The following is a 19,422-nucleotide window of genomic DNA, read 5'->3' as shown; positions in this document are numbered from 1 at the left end:
AAGCAGTGTCCTCTGAGCCGGGCAGGACTTTGAAACCACAAGACTGAGGCAGCAACCAGACAAGAAGAAGGTGGGTAGCTGTCTCCCAGGGTAGGGGCATCCTCTGCAGAACCTGCTTGTTCCACATAACTGTGAAAGCCAAGGGCACAAACATGCGTGGCTGACTCCTGAGTACCTTAGCGGGTACATTTAAACAGACAATACATTTTTCAAGACTTCCTGGGGCCAGTGCTCAGCCACTGCATAAGCAGAGGACTTGCCTGCTTATCTTTATGCCTGATATTCATTGGCCCTTCTCTGTTCAAAGTGGACTGCTGAGATGGATAAATTATGTTTAAAGACATTTATTATTTATTTATGCTAGTCACAGAAATTGGTCCCACCCAGAATGCCTCTGCCAACCCCCCCCCCCCCCCCCCAAACAAACATTTTGGCCAGACCTCAAGATGTTTGACCAAGAGCTATGCAGCCGCTAAATTTTAAAAACAAAGGACTCGGATGTTAAGTGCATACTGACTGCACATAGACCTCATTGTTTGGAGAAGAGACGGCTGAGGGGAGACATGATAGAGGCATATAAAATAATGAGTGGAGTGGAACAGGTGGATGTGAAGCATCTGTTCACGCGTTCCAAAAATACTAGGACTAGGGGTTTTTCTTCACCCAACTCATAATTAAACTCTGGAATTTGTTGCCGGAGAACGTGGTGAAGGCGGTTAGCTTGGCAGAGTTTAAAAAGGGGTTAGACGGTTTCCTAAAGGACAAGTCCATAAACCACTACTAAATGGACTTGGGAAAAATCCACAATTCCAGGAATAACATGTATAGAATGTTCGTACGTTTGGGAAGCTTGCCAGGTGCCCTTGGCCTGGATTGGCCACTGTCGTGGACAGGATGCTGGGCTCGATGGACCCTTGGTCTTTTCCCAGTGTGGCATTACTTATGTACTTCTGTGCCACCGATAAATAGAATTTATTATATTTCCTCTAAAGTCGGGACAGAAGTGTCTCAAGGAATGAGATCAGAAATGTTAAATGTAGCAGAGTTACTGGAAGCATCATTGACAGAAGATTCAGAAAGAATGAATGACTGTTGGTATCATTTGTGTTTGAGCAGGACTAAAATGCGGTAATATGGCTGTTTTTTTTTTTTTAAAGGAATTCATAATCTCTTTTTTTGTGTGAAGAGAATATGGATTTATCCAGATGTGACTAGTCTACACAAAATCATAGAAAATAAATTCAGGCTGCAAGAAATACGTTACCAGATGGACTACAGCCTTGTATGATGATAAGGCTGTTGCCCTTAAAAAGGCAAAATTGAAAGAAAACACCGTTTGCTCAGTTAAGCACTCGCTTGTAATTTACACCAGAGACTCTGCTACTCTGACTGGAAGACATCTCTCTAAATATCTTGTTTCATTTCTGCTGGAGTCTTGAAAAGTGAGATGCTGGCTGATTTTCAAAAAAAAAAAAAAAAAGATTTTGTTTTGAAATCCAAACTTGAGTGACAAAAATAGCCTAACTCATACTTACAGTGAGTATGACAATAGATCTGACCTTGCAGGAACATTTACTGTGGAGCTGCCAAAAATAATTCTTGTCCCGGTTGGAAAAGCATCAGCCGTCCCATACTAGAGACACAGATGCTGGAACTTTTAACCCCAGTCTATGTCAAGAGCTTCAGCTTCGAGTGCTTCAAGCTGAAAAGTGTGGTAGAAATGTGACAGATGAAAGTGTGGGCAGGCTGTGTAACTGGAACAGATTCTACTTTTTTTTCCCACATCCACTGTCTGTTTTATCTTATTTTGTGATAAGCGTAAATATAATATCCACTTTATTTTGAAAATTTTTTTTTTAAATCTGGTTGACTGAGGAGTTTATTACATTTGCCAGGTCCTTGTTCCTATATAAAAGCCTGCAGCAGCTGCCAGCTTGACCCCTGAACTCAGCTAGAGACAAGCAGATAAATAGGCAGAATAAGGGGCTCATTTTCAAAACAGAAAAACATCCAAAAAGCAGCAGATGGACTTTTTTGCCAGAATGTCCAAGTCACTATTTTTGAAACACATTTTAAAGATATTTTTCTATGCAGATCTGCTGCAGTGCATCTGAATCACAAGGGGGCTTGTTGGGGGTGGGATTTGGGCATTCCCAGAACTTGGGACATTTTTCTGCCATAATAAAAGAAAGCAAAACATCCAGAGCTAAAAGTTAAGACATTTTGGTCAAGACCTGTTTCAATCACAACTAAATCACAAAAAGGTGCCCTAAATGACCAGAGGACCACTGGAGGGATTAAGGCATGATACCCCCCTTAGTCCCTCGGTGATCAGTGATCCCTCTCCCCCAACAAAAAAAAAAAGATGTGAAAGAAACAGTACATACCAGCCTCCATGACAGCTTCAGATGTTATGGCCAGACCTATTACATCAGAAAGCAAATCTCTGGAGTAGCCTAGTGGTTGGTGCAATGCACTATAGAGAAGGGGATCCAGGCCCATATCCCACTCTGTTACGCCTGTGGTGGAAAGTGTGAGCCCTCCAAAACCCACGGTACCTACAGCCATAATGGCTGTTGTAGTGGTGTAGGGTATAGTATGTTTTTGGTAGGTTTTGGAGGGAGGAAGATGCTGGAATGGTGGAACCATGTGGGAGAGGCCAGGAGAGGGAGGAAGGGGATGGTAAGGAAGTGAATGAAAAGACTGATTACAGAGGATAGAAATATGGTAGTAAGAGGGAATGGAGGGCTGGGGAAGGAGTGAGATGGGGAATGGAAAAGCTAGTGGGTGAAAGAAGATGGAAATCTGATAGGTAGCTGTAAACTAAAAAGGAGGAGAACAGTGAGAAGGTGAAATTTCAGTTGACAGCGAGGCAGAAAGAAGAAAAACGAGGAAAGAGCTTAAAAAAAACTATGTCAGAAGCAGGTGTAGTGAGGGTAAAAAAAGACAAATGACTTCAAAGAAAATTAGAAGACGTCAGACAGGAAAGCAGAAGAGAAACTGCAACCAACATGATGGAAAAATATAATTTATTTTGAATGTTTAATATGTTGGCTTTGCAAAATCTGCTTGTACTGTGTTCTGCAGAAAGGAAATGCATTTCTATTTTTATTTCTCCAGTGTTGCCGTACACTTCAGAAAAGTCTTCAGCTGACAGAGCTTGAGGATCATTAGCTACTGTATTTATATTTTGCAGTTGGGGTAGGGCAGGGCAGAAAAAAATATTGTGCCTACCCAATTTGGGCTCAGGCCCATCCAAAATTGGCTCTCTGGCTATGTCACTGATTCCCCCATCAAAATGGTAACATTATTTTGACCCATACAGAAGAATACTCAAACCAGCCTAAGTGTAGTCTCTAACTACAGACCATTGGCTTCAATCCCATTATTGGTAGGGGTTAGTCACGCATCAACTAATGGACTATCTCCAACTTCACTCCATTTTACTTAGCTCACAGTCTGGTTTTAGACCTTCTCACAGTACCGAAGCTATTCTCACCACCCTCCTAGCTAAATTTAGATGAGAACTTAGCTTTGGTAATAAAATATTAAATCTTCAATTTGATATGTCCAGTGCCTTTGACACTGTTGATCATAATATCCTTCGAAACATTCTTGACTATTACGGAATCTGTGGAGCTGTGTTAAAATGGTTCTTAGGCTTCCTAAGGTCTAGATCATACTAAGTGAAACAATCGGGCATAATTTCATCAGCATGGTCCCCAGTTTATGGATTGCCCCAGGGATCTCCATTGTCCCCCATCCTATTTAACCATCATGTTGATTCCATTAGGCAATTTACTGGAGAAAAATGGTCTCTCAACATTCATTTATGCAGACGATGTTACCATCTATATTCCATTCACTAAAGAAATAAATGATATTACTCATATCATCAGATTAGGTCTCTCTAATGGAATCTTGGGCATCCAATTTCAAATTTAAACTCAACACCAATAAAACTATATTCTTAAGTTACTAATCCTCATCACTCTATAAATCTTAAATCATTTGCCACTGAGAACATCACATATCCCCTGGACTCAATTGTGAAAATTTTAGTCACAATTGACCAATTCCTCACTCCCAAAGTGGTGTCAAGTGCCTTCAATTCATTATGGAAATTGAGAAGACTAAGACCATTTTTCGCAAAATCAGCCTTCTATACCCTAGTTCAATCCCTAGTCCTAACAAAATTTGATTACTGCAACTCTATTTATGCAAGACTTAAAGGGTATCTCCTCTAAATCTACAAACTGCTCAAAACACTACCGCACGTCTCATATTCAGACTACCACGCATCTCCAAAGCAACCTCCCTTCTGTACGATTTGCATTGGCGGCAATAAAAGATAGAATATAATTTAAGCTATGTACCTTCATTCACAAAATTTTGTATGGTTCGGCCCCCAATGTACATGAACAACCTCATTGAATTACCCTCACGTAATGCCTCTAAATCATCTAGAGAATTTATCTACATTTCTTTGAAGGGGTGAACAAACATGTGGCTAAAGGTGAGCTGGTTGATATTGTGTATCTGGATTTTCAGAAGGCGATTGACAAAGTACCTCATGAAAGACTCCAGAGGAAATTGGAGTCATGGGATAGGAGGTAGTGTTCTATTGTGGATTACAAACTGGTTAAACAATAGAAAACAGAGAGTAGGGTTAAATGGTCAGTATTCTCAATGGAGAATGCAGCCTTCCAACTCTCTTCAATAGAGCTTGAGTTTAGATTGGAAGGCAAGATCCTCCTGTGGAGGGGAGGGATCTGATAAGAAGTCTCATGATTGCTCCTGTTCACATAGTAGATGACAGCAGATAAACTGCACAGTCCATCCAATCTGAACAACAAGATAAAACTCATAGCATGAGACAGAATCACCTAACCAAAACTCAGATTCAAATATTATAAATAGGGAAAAACTTAACAAAAGGATCATTTTATTTATTTATTGCATTTGTATCCCACATTATCCCACCTCTTTGCAGGCTCAATGTGGCTTACAATATATCATGAATAGTGGAAATGAAAGGAGAATTGACATTTCTTCATACTGGGACAACCTGAAGGTCCATCAAGCCCAGTATCCTGTCTCCAGTGGCCAATCCAGGGCACAAGTGCTTGGCAAGATCCCATTAACTTACTTAGAGAGTTCTAAATTCTACCTATGTAGAAGAGAAGGGAAAAAAAATCCACCAAGGGGAATTGGGATCTCTCACAAAAAAAGTGTCTACTAGAGAAAATGTGTCTAAGTCTATAGCCAAAAACAAGGGGCCCTGTGTGGTGGCAGTAGAGTGGTGAGTGCCATGTATGTCAGGAAAAAACCTTCTAGACTTTTATTCAGCTTTGTAGAAATGCTCGATGTTGACACCAACACGTCATCATTCACTTGGGTGGGTAATATATCCTGCATGTCTACTGAGCAAACAATTTCCTATCTGTGATTGTTCTCTTTTCCTTCCAGCAAAAATATGTTTTTAGAACAGCAATACTTATGGAGATTCTTACATGACCAAAAGACCAGCAAACAGGTCATTTTTTTAAAATTTGCATTTATTTTATTTGTTACATTTGTATCCCACATTTTCCCACCTATTTGTAGGCTCAATGTGGCTTACATAGTACCGGAGAGGCGTTTGCAGACTCCGGTGTGAACAAATACAAAGTGATGATGTGGTAAGACAAAGTTCATGTGGCACAGCCACATTAGGGCATCATATAACGGAAGAGTTGTGCTATGTCCATTACGTACTTTAGTTTTGTTGTGTTGCAGATATCAGGCATTTATGTTGGATCGGCAGGGTATGCCTTTTTAAACAGGTTAGTTTTTAGTTTTTACTATACAAAGCCAAAAAATAAGCTTTGGAAGAAATCCCAGAAACGTCAAACATAGTAGCATTAGCCAAGTAGTAATAAGTAAAAAAAAAAAATACAGTCCATATATTTGGAAAGCCAAGAGGAAAAAAACCTCCAAGAGGAACTGGAGAACGGTCACTATTTTATTTATTTATTTATTAGGATTTATTTACCACCTTTTTGAAGGAATTCACTCAAGGTGGTGCACAGCAAGAATAAAATTACAGCAGTAAAAATATTCCAATAACAATACAAAGTATGGCATAATATGCTACATTACAATGTCAACACAATATGCAATAAAACATTTTAATAAACGGCATAGGGTGTAAGCAAAGATGGAACATATAGATAGAGAAGACAGAGTAACAGGAGTATGAAAATAAGGGACTAATTTAAAGAAAGTTGCACATGAGGTCAGAAAGGTGCTTGAATATTATCTTAGCTAAGGTAGGAGTAGATAAACATGTCCTGCTATAGTATGAGCAGCCGGTGCCACCCCTTGTCTGTTTGTCTGTGACTAGTAAGTTAAGTTACTTTTTGAATTAAAGGCCTGCTTGAAGAGCCAAGCTTTCACTTGCTTCCTGAAGTAGAGATAGTCTTGTGTTAAGCCTTTCACGGAGTGCATTCGCTTGCTGATGGGTATCACCATCATGTGATGTTCGTTGGAGAGGGTGTATTTAGGGATACTCCTTGGGAGGACATTGGAGGTATGTAGAGGGAGAGCCTGTTCTTCAAGTACTCTGGTCCATTTCCTTTAAGGACCTTGAAGATCAGACAGAGTTTTAAATCTGGCCCTGTATTGCACTGGTAACCAGTGAAGTTTTTGCAAAAATGGTGTGATGTGGTCACGTTGCTTACAACCTTCTATTAGTCTTGCTGCAGCATTCTGGGTCAACTGGAGCTGGTCAAGACCCTTTGTAGTCAGATCAGTGTAGCGTGCATTACAGTAATCCAATCTTGATGTTATCATGGCCTGCACAATTGAGACAAGGCTTGCCTTCTCAATGTATGGAGAAGGGCAGCGTAGTTATTGAAAGTAACAGAAATAGAAGCTGCTTTTGAAGGTTGTTTGGATTTGGAGGTTCAGAGCAAGTGCTGAATTGAGCTGTATTCCAAGGTTCCTGACTTGAAATTTGAGGGAGATTTCATATTTCCTAAAAGAGATTTCGATGTCAAGTATGTGCCCACTTGTGTTAGGCACCCATAGAAGCTCAGCTTTACTTGGGTTCAGGCAAAGTTTATTGTTTTTGGCCTATTCTTGAACTGATGTCAGACAGGTAATCAGTTTATTCAGGGCTGTGGGTAAGTCAGGTTCAATAAGTATGGGTAGTTGCTCATCATTCGCATAGATGTGGAACTGAGTGTCTATCGACTGAATCAGCTCAGCTAGTGGCTCGAGGTAGATATTGAACAGAATAGATGACAGTATCAATCCTTGTAGTACCCCACAGGTCAGTGCCCATGTTGGTGATGAGGTGCTACTGAACAGTATGGACCGTTGTCTGTCTGATAGACTGGATCTGAACCAAGGAACCAGTTTTTGCCAGCTGTGCTAGCATGATATCATGATCCACAGTGTCAAAAGCTGCTGAGAAATCTAGCAATTCTAACACCAAGGCAAATCCCCTGTCTCAGTCTCTGTGAAGATCATCTTGTAGGGATACATGGACCATTTCAGTTCCATAATTGTGTCTGAATCCAGATTGACATAGATCTAGCCCATTTCTCTCTTCTAGCCAATCACTGAGCTGAACCCAGACTGTTTGTTCTGTAAGTTTTCCTAGAAATGGGATGTTGGATACTGGCTGGTAGCGAAATTTCAAGTTTGTCCTGGTCAAGGTTGTTCTTCTTTAGCAAAGGTTGCACCACTGCCCTTTTTAATGCTGTTGGTAGTTGCCCATTATAAAGAGAGGTGTTCACAATTGTTGTGGCGCCTTCTACGAGGCCCCTGCTTGCTGCTGCACTATCTTTAATGGGCAGGGGTCGAGGGAGCAGGTAGTTGGTTGAAGGTCTCTCTTAGGATTTTGTCAAGGCCCTCCCCTGTTATTGGGTTAAAAGAGTCCCATATGTCTGTGTCACTAGAAGGGCCCATGTCCCTGCCTTACAGTCTTACCCGCGTGTGCTCTAGCTGAGCTGTAAATGGTTTGTTACTAGGCTCACATCGACACACTGAATGCTGGGGATTGCAGCAGGGAGTCACTGACGGATCCTGAGCATAATCAGCACTGGACACGTTGTCTGTGGCAATATCCTGAAAGATGGCAGTAAGAGTCCTTTCTATTTTGGGTAATACGTTCCGATACTCTGCAGCACTGCAGTCTAGAGGAACTTTCTCCTGAACGCTCTGATCCAGATTAAATATTAAAGGAGGGTCATGGTGCACTTCAGGTCCCAGGCCCCCATCACAGGCTTTTGCTCCCCCTACAAGGAAGGAAAACAAAGAGGACACAGCCTCAGATCTACTGCTGACAACGAAGATGATATATTTAGGAATTAACTTACTTGTTGGAGTGTGTTTTTAAGCATAAAGGGGGGAAAGGGAAATGGGACTTGATATACCACCTTTCTGAGGTTTTTGCAACTACATCCAAAGCGGTTTACATATATTCAGGTACTTATTTTGTACCAGGGGCAATGGAGGGTTAAGTGACTTGCCCAGAGTCACAAGGAGCTGCAGTGGGAATCGAACTCAGTTCCCCAGGATCAAAGTCCACTGCACTAACCACTAGGCTACTCCTCCACCCACTAAAGGGGGTGACTGTGAATGCATGCAAATGATTAGAATGCTATCATATATGTACACAAATGCCAATGTTCCAGCTAGGTGATATTCTATACAATGACATCTAAAAGCAACCATGCATAGTTTGAGGGTGGGCATTCATATGGACGGAGTCTGGCAAAGTTCCACACTTAGGAGTACGCAATTTCACCCATCCTTGCCTGTCCCCAATGGAATCTAATCCATACCCGCTAATATCCATTCCACCCCCACGATTGATCTCCATTCCCACCCTGCAGGTGTCAATGTTATTATTTGCTCGCAGCCCTCCATTTCCTCCTGATCCCAACAGCCTCCCGTGGGTTTTTGGGCGGTATTCTCTATTCTACCAGTGAGTGTCCCAAGCCTCAGTCTGGTGTTCCGGCTGCCTCTCTGGGCATTCCAAGCTTCATTCTGCTGCACCAATTGCCTCACTCGGTATATTCCAAGCCTCATTCTAGTGTCACCATAGATTTTGACTACACTCCAAGAGTTTCATGGCAACTTATTCCATTCCTGTGTAGGCCTATACTGAGGAGGCAATTCTGTAACTGGGTGTCTCCATTTAGGCACCCCAAGACCACACAGTAGGAGTCGATAATGGAAGCAGGGCCCCTAGTTTCCATTACAGAATACAAGTGTAACATTTACAGCAGCAAGCAAATCCCTGGAGTAGCCTAGTGGTCGGTGCACTGCACTGTAGAGAAAGGGACCCAGGCCCATATTCCACTTAACTGTTCCACTCGTGGTGGAAAGTGTGAGTCCTCCAAAACCCACCAAAAACCTACTGTACCCACATATAGGTGACCCCTGGTATTGTAGTGGTGTACAGTTGGGTACAGTAGGTTTTTGGTGTGTTTTGGAGGGTTCCCCATACAAAATAAGGGGATAATGGTGAGATGTGTACCTGGGATCTTTTATGTGAAGTCCACTGCAATGCCCCCTAGGGTGCCCCACTGCTCTGCCAGGGTGTCTGTGTGACCAGTCTACTAAGAATGCTGGCCCCCTGATATCCCAATGTCTTGTTTTTGTGAGTTTTTCTCTTGGACTTTTTATTCCCGGAAATGGTCACAAAAGAAAACTACACTGAGCACGAAACATCTAATTAACGGCCATTTTTGAAACAACAAGACAGACATTTTTCTGGTTCAAAAATTGCTATGTTTGCCACATGTGGGTGCCTAAATGTAGAAGGATGCATGTAACAAATTATTCTTTAAGTTACCTGCATATGTGGGACCCAAGCCCAAGTGTACGCCCCCTTGCAAATATACACTACACAAGCTCAGTGGTATTTGCAGAACAGTGCCTAGCTTATGTACAGACACTCACGTGTAAATGCAGGCATCTGGATTACAGAATTGCACCTTTAAGAGTGTTCTTTCATGATTTAGGTATGAGCATTTGCAGCAGATCTGTGGCAGGTGTAAAGTAGTCATGCCTTAACTCTAGGTGTTCGACATGTTACACTGGTATTCTATAAAGAAAAGCATGGGTGTACTTTTTTTTTTTTTTCATAGAACAGGCTACACGTGGATGTGTAGGTAACCCCCCCCCCTTTATTTTAGACTAGTAAAAGAGGCCCGTTTCCAACAGAAAGGAAACAGGCGCTAGCAAGGTTCCAGGGCCCCTTCCCTACCTCCCTCCTCTGAGTTCTAGCCCCCCTACCCTTCGAATTCCATGCCCCCCTACCTGCCTCCCTCCCTCTGACTTCCATGCCCCCCCCCCACCTGCCTCCCTCCCTCTCCTTCGAGTTCCAGGAACCCCTCCCCTTCGCGTTCCAGGACCCGCCCCTTCCCTCCCCCCTCCTCTTCGACTTCCAGTACCCACTCCTCCCCTTCCAATTCCAGGACCGGCCCTCCCCTTCCGGTGGAGTTCCAGGACCCCTCCTCCCTCTCTCGTGCCGTGCCCCCCTCCCCCCACCTCGTCTCATGCCCTCCGAGTTCCATGCACCCACTGTCATCCGAGTTGCACAACCCCGCGCCTCCCTCCCTCTCTCTCTGTGGCCTCTGAGTGGAAGCAGGACGTGTGCGGCTGCCCCTCCCATTCGTAAGTGCCGGCTGTTCTTTAAAACTTTTTACCTCGTGGTCCGCCGGCAACAGTGAACTCGAGCAGGCATGGAACAGCGCTTCAGACTGCCTTCGGTATCGCTTCCGTTTCAGCTGTGCCTCTGGTCCCGCCCTTCCGCAAACAGGAAATGAGGGCGGGACCAGAGGCACAGCTGAAACGGAAGCAAAACCGAAGGCAGTCTGAAGCGCCATGCCGTGCCTGCTCGAGTTCACTGTTGCCGGCGGACCAGGAGGTAAAAAGTTTTAAAGAACAGCTGGCACTTACGAAGCGGAGGGGCAGACGCACACATCCTGCTTGCACTCGGAGACCACAGAGAGAGAGGGAGGGAGGCTCAGGCCGGTGGAACTCGGAGGAGAGGGGGGGTGTGGAACTCAGACGGGAGTGGAAGGAGGGAGGGAGGGAGGAAGGGGGGCATGGAATTCGGGGTGGTGGAACTCAGACGCGAGTGGAAGAAGGGAGGGAGGTAGGGGTCATGGAACTCGGAGGGGCGATTCTGTACTCACCTCTGGTTGCTGGTGCTGGGTTCCCTTCCCTCTCACTTCCCACTGGTCTGCCCTGTGACGTCATCCCCAGGGCGGACCAATGGGAAGTGTGTTATGAACCCAGGCATCCAGACGGAGGTGCAAATTATTATATAGGATATTATGACTATGATTTATTTACTGCCTTTTGATAGAATTGCCTTCAAAATGTTCCCGGTATATTTTGTCTGTTCCAATTAGCACAGCAGTATTGCATGGAAATTGATGTTCACATAATTGTACCACACCTGTGACACAAGTGAATGCCATCAGCCCACTAAACTGAGGTGGAGAACAAAAGTTTGCAAAAATATTTCACATGTTATTTGTATTATTTAACAAAAATGTGTCTCAGCTGGTAAAGCAGCTTTCATAATAAAAATATGCCCTGAATACTACACAAGGGCACTTGCTTTTGATCGCACCTGTCACGTAGAATGCCTTGTACTGCTCCAGCCGAACAGTCTGTATGACACCGTATTTTCCAGCAGCGCCGCTGTTGGGGTGGAAGAGAGTCTAAAGAGAGAGACAGAAAAAAAAAAATCCTGCATCTTATGACAAATGTTCGCAACCAGTGCAAAAATACAAAGATGCTTCAAAACCATTCATCAAGAGTCAGAACCACAGTGTGCAGTAATCAACAAGGAAAGCAGATGCAACTGTGGACACCAGTTATCAATCCAGATGTGCTGGAACAAAGCAGCATAGGCAGAAGTCTCCCAGGGCTAGAAATACAAACACATGGTTTTAAGAAGAGAACATTAATTTAGTGTCCTGCTGTGATGCTGCCCAAACAGGAGAACTACAAATGACACCAAACACCTGTTAAAATCCAGTGCTATCAGCAAATTGATCTGACATGTGTCCCCAGTTAATCTTTCTTTTTCTAGCACTGAAAAGTTATCGCAGGCTGATGTCAAAGTAACATAGTAAGTGATGGCAGATAAAGACCTGAATGGTCACATATTACCTATCAAAGTGGGAATCGATGTTGGGTACTTCCTTAGATTATGAAAGGTGGGAAGATATATTCAAATCTCTGCTTAAAGTTTTGATATCTAGTAATTTGATGGAAAATGGACATAAGATCTTATATCATTGGTACTAGACACCCAAAAGACTATCTAAAATGTTTCCCCGCAAACTCCGCTTTGTGTTGGCGAAGATGTGGGATGGAGGGTGATATGCTTCATATTTGGTGGACTTGTCCACATGCCCAGGAATTTTGGACTCTGGTGTTGAAATTGGTGTTAAAACTAACTGGAGTCCACTATCCTTTAAAGATGGAATATTGCCTTTTACATGCTAAGCCACAAGGAGTGAAGTCTTCTACGCATCAGCTGGCAGCTTATGTGTTTGTGGCTAGCAAATTGATGGTTGCTGCTGCCTGGAAACAACATACTTTGCCAGGCAGGGCTTCGACAGATTTTGCAGAAAATGGATTATATTCACTTAATGTCGAAACTTATGGCTTTACGGACTGGGCATCTAATATCGTATCAGTGTATTTGGGACCCTTATGTGAAGTGGTCTTCTGACTCCGACCTGGATAGGTTGTTAGTGGCCAAGACACTGGACTGAATATCTTGATGAGTATGGGGGGAGGGGGTGATCACATAGTTGTTGTATTTCTGTGTAATTTGTGATGGGATAGAGAAGTTGTCCAGCTAGCAATCTGTTGTATTTTCACTTATGCTGTAAAATTTCAAAAATAAAATATATAAATAAAAAAAACGGTCCAGCCAGTCTGCCCAACAGTCACATTCATTCTCAATTCTAGATTTAATCAACAATTAACACGATATTATATACTTGATCATGGTCTTTCTTTGGTGTTTCTGGGACATAGACCGTAGAAGTCCACCCGGCTCTGTCTTTATGTTCCAACTACTGGAGATGCTGTGAAAGCCTATCCGAATCCATCTTGTCATTTGCAGGACACAGACCATAAAAGCCTCTTCACGTTCCAAGTTACTGGAATTTCCATCAAAGCTCTCTCCAGCCCATCCTAAACCGGACTGCTATATGTGGGACTCAGACCGTACAAGCCAGCCCAGCACCGGCCTTAGTTGATACAGCCAGAGTTGCCATCTAAGCACCACTTGACGTTCAAACACGTATGCAACCCTTTAAGTTTTGTTTTTTATACCATTCATTTTCTAATGAGAGATCCTCTATGTTCATCCCATGCCATTTTTTCTCCACCACCTTCCTCAGGAGGGCAGTCCAGGCATCAACCGCCCTCTCTGTGAAAAAGAATTTTCTGACATTTCTCCTAAGACTACTACCCCGCAACCTCAATTCATGTCCTCTAGGTTTTACCATTTTCTCTTCTCTGGAAGGATCAGTTATGTTGTATTGTGTATGTATGCTATTAGGTGTATTAACACACACTGGATGTGGACCTTGTCTGCAGAAGACGTGACGGAACTACATTACATTACCCCCCTAAATCCCTTTCTGTTTATAGAGGTATAACGAGATTTCTGTGGGAACCTCTCCAGGAATTGAACACTCGGGCTGTGTCGCTGGAGGTCTGTTGGATTTGGAAAAGGTGTAGTGGGTGTAGAGAGAGACCAGACAGTTCCATTTGTGTTTTGAATTCTATAGTGATTTTGCATGGAAACCAAGCATGATAGCCTGTATGGTGGTTGTGAACCAAAGGCCATGCCAGAATGGTCATATTTAGAGATTGTACTAAAGATTCTTCCTCCCATTACTCATGAGAATGTTTCTTTTTGATATAGAGGTAAAAGAATCTCAAAAGACTTCTGTTCAGTAAGAAACCAAACCTATCTGGACATCCTGGGAAATCAGAGCTGCCATCACTTAATGTCTCAGTGTCAAGACAATTAAAACCCTGCAGTATGAAGAATATCCTCTGACAAAGGGAATATTCAGCCAGCCCTTCCCAAGTTTATACAACTGCCATGTGACATATAGGTGCAAACCAAGAACTAAGAGGCAGATGCACTAAAGCTTAATGAGCCTTTAATGGCCCTCCAACGAGGAAAATTTGATCCGTTGCATGCATCAAAGGGCTTTTACCGAGGAAGCCAGCAGCTAACGAAAACGGAATGGAGATAAGCAATTAGTGTGAAAACCCCATTGAAACGACATGCACTAACCTGGACCTCTCGTTAGGACAGCTCTGTGCCAGGAAAAATAGTAAAGTGAAAAAACAAACAAACTGTGAGCCAATCCCACCGCATTAGCAGAGCTAATAGCGCTGTGATTGGTCAAAAGGAAACTGAAAGGCACAATCCATAAACAGAAGCCTCTACAAGCCCCAAGGAGTTCAAAAATATTTTTTTTCTAGGCATGCATCCCCGTCCTCAGACTGCAAACAAAACACACATTGCTTAGAAGGAGAAAAAATAAAGGCTTCATCATCTGTCTCTCGATCAGCAACAGAGAACATTTTTCATGGCAATAAATCCAGGGGCAGGAGGAAGAAATGGTCCCCAGAACTTCATGCCACTCTTTGCAAGATCTTTCAACCCCTGTTTTCGCACAGCCCCGGCCCCCCTCCCTTCCTCACTACTCTGTCTCCCTTCAGCTCCGCCTCCCGACATCCTCCGCCCTGTGCCCCGCCCCCTCTTGGGGTCGTCGCCGTCATTCCCCCCCTCCACCGGGCCCGCCACCTCTCTCCTCTGTCCGAAGGCGCTGCATGGGCAAGAAGAAAAGCTGATGCCTGTCTTCGCACAGCTTCGGTCGCGCGTCTCTCTCCTCCTGCGCCCGCCCCTGTCTGACGTCAGTAACCTACGTAGGTTACCGACGTCAGACAGGGGCGGGCCCAGGAGGAGAGAGACGCGCGACAGAAGCTGGGCGAAGGCAGGCATCAGCTTTTCTTCTTGCCTGTGCAGCGCCTTCGGACAGAGGAGAGAGGCGCTGCACGGGCCCGGTAAGAGGGAGGGGGGCCCGATGGAGGAAGGGAATGGCAGCGACGACCCCAAGAGGGGGCGGGGCACAGGGCGGAGGATGTCGGGAGGCGGAGCTGAGGGGAGACAGAGTAGTGAGGAAGGGAGGGGGGGCCGGGGCTGCTAAAGGTATGTTTGCTTTTTAATTTAGAATGCAGGGGGAAGTGGGGCAGGGGGGAACGGCGACCTCGGGTGGGGGGGGGGCAAGGACAGCCATACAGGACGCTCCTGACGAGCGCCTTTGCCCCCTCCCGACCCTTTTTTTATTTTTGTTTTGATTTGGGAGCCATGTGCTAGTGTTTTGACTGTTTGTGGCATGCGCAGAACAGCTAACATAACGCTTGGCTGCTCTGCGTATGATTTGGGGGCCGATTAACGATGTGTATTGTGATTCTTTGATACATTGTACGTTTCAATACCGATCTCAGCATGTGTGACTTTTTTTTTTGGTGCATTCTTCGTTATTTTAAAATCGTTAGGGACTTTAACGATTTAGATTTTTTTACGTTTGGTTGCTGCATCTGCCTCTAACTCAGACCTGCACTTGGGTTTTAGACCTAGGTGGTCTCTCCCTAGCTGCATCATTATTCTCAATACAATAAGGGAAAGGGGATGGACTTGATATAACGCCTTTCTGTGGTTACAATCAAAGCAGTTTACATGTTATATACAGGTACTTATTTTTGTACCTAGGGCAATGGAGAGTTAAGTGACTTCTCCAGATTCACAAGGAGCTGCAGTAGGAATCAAACCCAGTTCTCCAGGATCAAAGTCTAACCAATAGGCTGCAAACCAAAGAAGTGTGGTCGGCCACAAGAGGGTGGAAAGCACTGTTTATTGAGAAATCAACATGGCCTAGATTTCAGAGTAGTATCTGCACCAGGGGTCTAAAAAGCACATATGAATTAAAACATTACATACAAAATAAAACAATTATAAATAATTCAAATACACAAAAATATACTAAAACATATATAAAAATGATGGCCGACTACACTTCTTTGGCTTGTTACTCCTATAGTGTTGAGAATTCCCTTTGTTCCTTCCTTATGCTATAAGAAGAGGGTGGGAAGCACTGTTTATTGAGGACTGACATGGTCCATGTTTCAGAGTAAAACTTTCGTCAGGGAAAACACACAAATTTAAAAACATTACATACAAAATAAAACAATATAAATAATTCAAATAAACAAAAATATATTAAAACATATATAAAAAAAGATGGCTGACTATGCTTCTTTGGTTTGTTCTCCTGTAGTTGAGAATTCCCTTGTTCCTTCTTTATGTCATTTGGTGCCTGTTCTTTCCCTCCAGGCTGTAGTATTTGAAGCAGTGTTCAGATTTCTTTTGGGAATGTTATTACTAGGCAACACTGGAGAGCAGTGAAGAGAACCACCACAAATGACTCATGTTGGCTCTTTGTACTGAACAATGGATGCTCAGTCGAACAAGTGATGACATTTTTACTGTGGTTTTTAATTCTTTTGTTGTTGTTGTTATGTTATTTCTGATTTTTAACAGGTAACTATTATACTGCAATTTCATAGCTGCACTGCATAGTACCTATGATATGTATTTATGTGGTTTTCATTCATCTTTAGCTTCCTCTCTTCCAGCAGGATTTGTGAACTTCTTTCTGTTCATATGGCTTGTTTCCAGCACAGGTTATTAATAATAATAATAAGGCTTATAGCCTGCTCGGGCCTTACAGTTCAGGGTAGCTAACAAAAACCAAGAAGCTGGACATATCCATGAAATTACAATAGTAACCAATCAATAACAATGCACAAAATTTAATCAAATTACCAGTTGACATTAAAACATATTTCCAAAACAAAATTGTTTTAACATTTCTGCGTAATTTCCCATATGAAGTAGATTGACTAATAATAGTCAAAATATCTTTCCCAAACCTTGTGGCCTGGAAAGCCAAAAGATAATAATTCGTTGTCTTTTTCACTCCCTTGGGTGATGGAAAAATAAAACAGTTTTCATTCCCTTTCCTATAAATCTTCTTATCTTCTACTATCAATGACCATGAAACTAGGAAGAAGTTGGACCATACAGGACTTTATATAAAACATTGGGCAATTTAAATAAAACCCTTGCCTCTACTGGCAACCAATGCAACTTAATGAACTACTACTACTACTTGACATTTCTAAAGCGCTACTAGGGTTACGCAGCGCTGTACAATTTAACATAGGACAGTCCCTGCTCAAAGGAGCTTACAATCTAAAGGACAAATGTACAGTCAGTCAAATAGGGGCAGTCTAGATTTCCTGAAAGGTATAAAGGTTAGGTGCCGAAAGCAACATTGAAGAGGTGGGCTTTGAGCAAGGATTTGAAGATGGGTAGGGAGGGGGCTTGGCGTAAGGGCTCAGGAAGTTTATTCCAAGCATAGGGTGGGGCGAGGCAGAATGAGCGGAGCCTGGAGTTGGCGGTGGTGGAGAAGTGTACTGAGGGGAGGGATTTGTCCTGTGAGCGGAGGTTACGGGCGGGAACGTAAGGGGAAATGAGGGTAGAGAGGTAATGAGGGGCTGCAGACTGAGTGCATTTGTAGGTAAGAAGGAGAACTGAGACAATCTATCAGATTTTTTCAAACAGAAAATCAGTCGGATGGTTTGAATTCTTTTTTGTATCTTCTTCGTGCAGCCCAAACAAGCACTATTACAGTAATCTAATTAACTCAAAATAATGGACTACACTAAAATCTTGAACTGATCTTCTTTAAAATATTTACAAATCTAAGTTTTCTGCAGAGAAGATAAACTTAACTAAAAAGTTTATCTGTTCTTCTAAGGATAACCTAATCTTAATATTTTAATAGTGGGTACGACTGGTAGCACTATAAAAATGATTTGTAACAGCAATCAATGATGTCACCGAGAGTCACTAAAACATATATAGATACTGTCTTCTTTTTCTCTTCGTGCCGTGTGCTCATTAGGGGAATGCCTCTCACAGGAATAAAGAGGTTGGTTCAAGACGTACTCTCTCAATTGTGCCCAAGATTTTTTTTCTGTTTGGACGCCTTTAGGACCTCAGTAAAGCGAATGCTACATACCTGTAGAAGGTATTCTCCGAGGACAGCAGGCTGATTGTTCTCACTGATGGGTGACGTCCACGGCAGCCCCTCCAATCGGAACACTTTTCTAGCAAAGTCCTTTGCTAACCCTCGCGCGCCGATGCGCACCGCGCATGCGCGGCCGTCTTCCCGCCCGAAACCTGCTTGAGCCGGCCAGTCTCATATGTAGCAAGACAAATACCAGGGAAGACACAACTCCAAAGGGGAGGCGGGCGGGTTTGTGAGAACAATCAGCCTGCTGTCCTCGGAGAATACCTTCTACAGGTATGTAGCATTCGCTTTCTCCGAGGACAAGCAGGCTGCTTGTTCTCACTGATGGGGTATCCCTAGCCCCCAGGCTCACTCAAAACAACAACCATGGTCAATTGGGCCTCGCAACGGCGAGGACATAACTGAGATTGACCTAAAAAATTTACCAACTAACTGAGAGTGCAGCCTGGAACAGAACAAACAGGGCCCTCGGGGGGTGGAGTTGGATCCTAAAGCCCAAACAGGTTCTGAAGAACTGACTGCCCGAACCGACTGTCGCGTCGGGTATCCTGCTGCAGGCAGTAATGAGATGTGAATGTGTGGACAGATGACCACGTCGCAGCTTTGCAAATTTCTTCAATAGAGGCTGACTTCAAGTGGGCTACCGACGCTGCCATGGCTCTAACATTATGAGCCGTGACATGACCCTCAAGAGTCAGCCCAGCCTGGGCGTAAGTGAAGGAAATGCAATCTGCTAGCCAATTGGATATGGTGCGTTTCCCTACAGCCACTCCCCTCCTATTGGGATCAAAAGAAACAAACAATTGGGCGGACTGTCTGTTGGGCTGTGTCCGCTCCAGATAGAAGGCCAATGCTCTCTTGCAGTCCAATGTGTGCAGCTGACGTTCAGCAGGGCAGGAATGAGGACGGGGAAAGAATGTTGGCAAGACAATTGACTGGTTCAGATGGAACTCCGACACGACCTTTGGCAAGAACTTAGGGTGAGTGGGGAGGACTACTCTGTTATGATGAAATTTGGTGTAAGGGGCCTGGGCTACCAGGGCCTGAAGCTCACTGACCCTACGAGCTGAAGTAACTGCCACCAAGAAAATGACCTTCCAGGTCAAGTACTTCAGATGGCAGGAGTTCAGTGGCTCAAAAGGAGGTTTCATCAGCTGGGTGAGAACGACATTGAGATCCCATGACACTGTAGGAGGCTTGACAGGGG

At 43.7% G+C, this 19,422-nt stretch overlaps 1 protein-coding gene and 1 long non-coding RNA gene across 8 annotated transcripts in view; one reads left to right on the top strand and one right to left on the bottom strand.

Moving 5' to 3' along the window:
- Positions 1-19,422, top strand: part of LOC115473482 — a 32,238-nt gene continuing 12,816 nt past the window's right edge. Inside the window, exon 1 of the long non-coding RNA XR_003942666.1 lies at positions 1-70. This is a non-coding gene — a long non-coding RNA (uncharacterized LOC115473482). The remainder of the gene's footprint in view (positions 71-19,422) is intronic.
- ARSG (arylsulfatase G) overlaps positions 7,715-19,422 on the bottom strand; it is a 173,370-nt gene continuing 161,662 nt past the window's right edge. For all 7 annotated transcript variants that reach the window (XM_030208469.1, XM_030208465.1, XM_030208467.1 and 4 more), the window contains 2 exons: positions 11,642-11,732; positions 7,715-8,285 (listed from right to left, as the gene is read on the bottom strand). In XM_030208469.1, coding sequence (XP_030064329.1) covers positions 7,966-8,285; positions 11,642-11,732 — 411 coding nt within the window. In that variant the 3' untranslated portion in view covers positions 7,715-7,965. The remainder of the gene's footprint in view (positions 8,286-11,641; positions 11,733-19,422) is intronic.

This window comes from Microcaecilia unicolor, chromosome 6 (assembly GCF_901765095.1).
Source record: "Microcaecilia unicolor chromosome 6, aMicUni1.1, whole genome shotgun sequence".
NCBI lineage: Eukaryota > Metazoa > Chordata > Amphibia > Gymnophiona > Siphonopidae > Microcaecilia > Microcaecilia unicolor.
The sequence above is the reverse complement of the archived record's forward strand: the minus strand, read 5'-3'. Positions and strand labels throughout refer to the sequence as shown.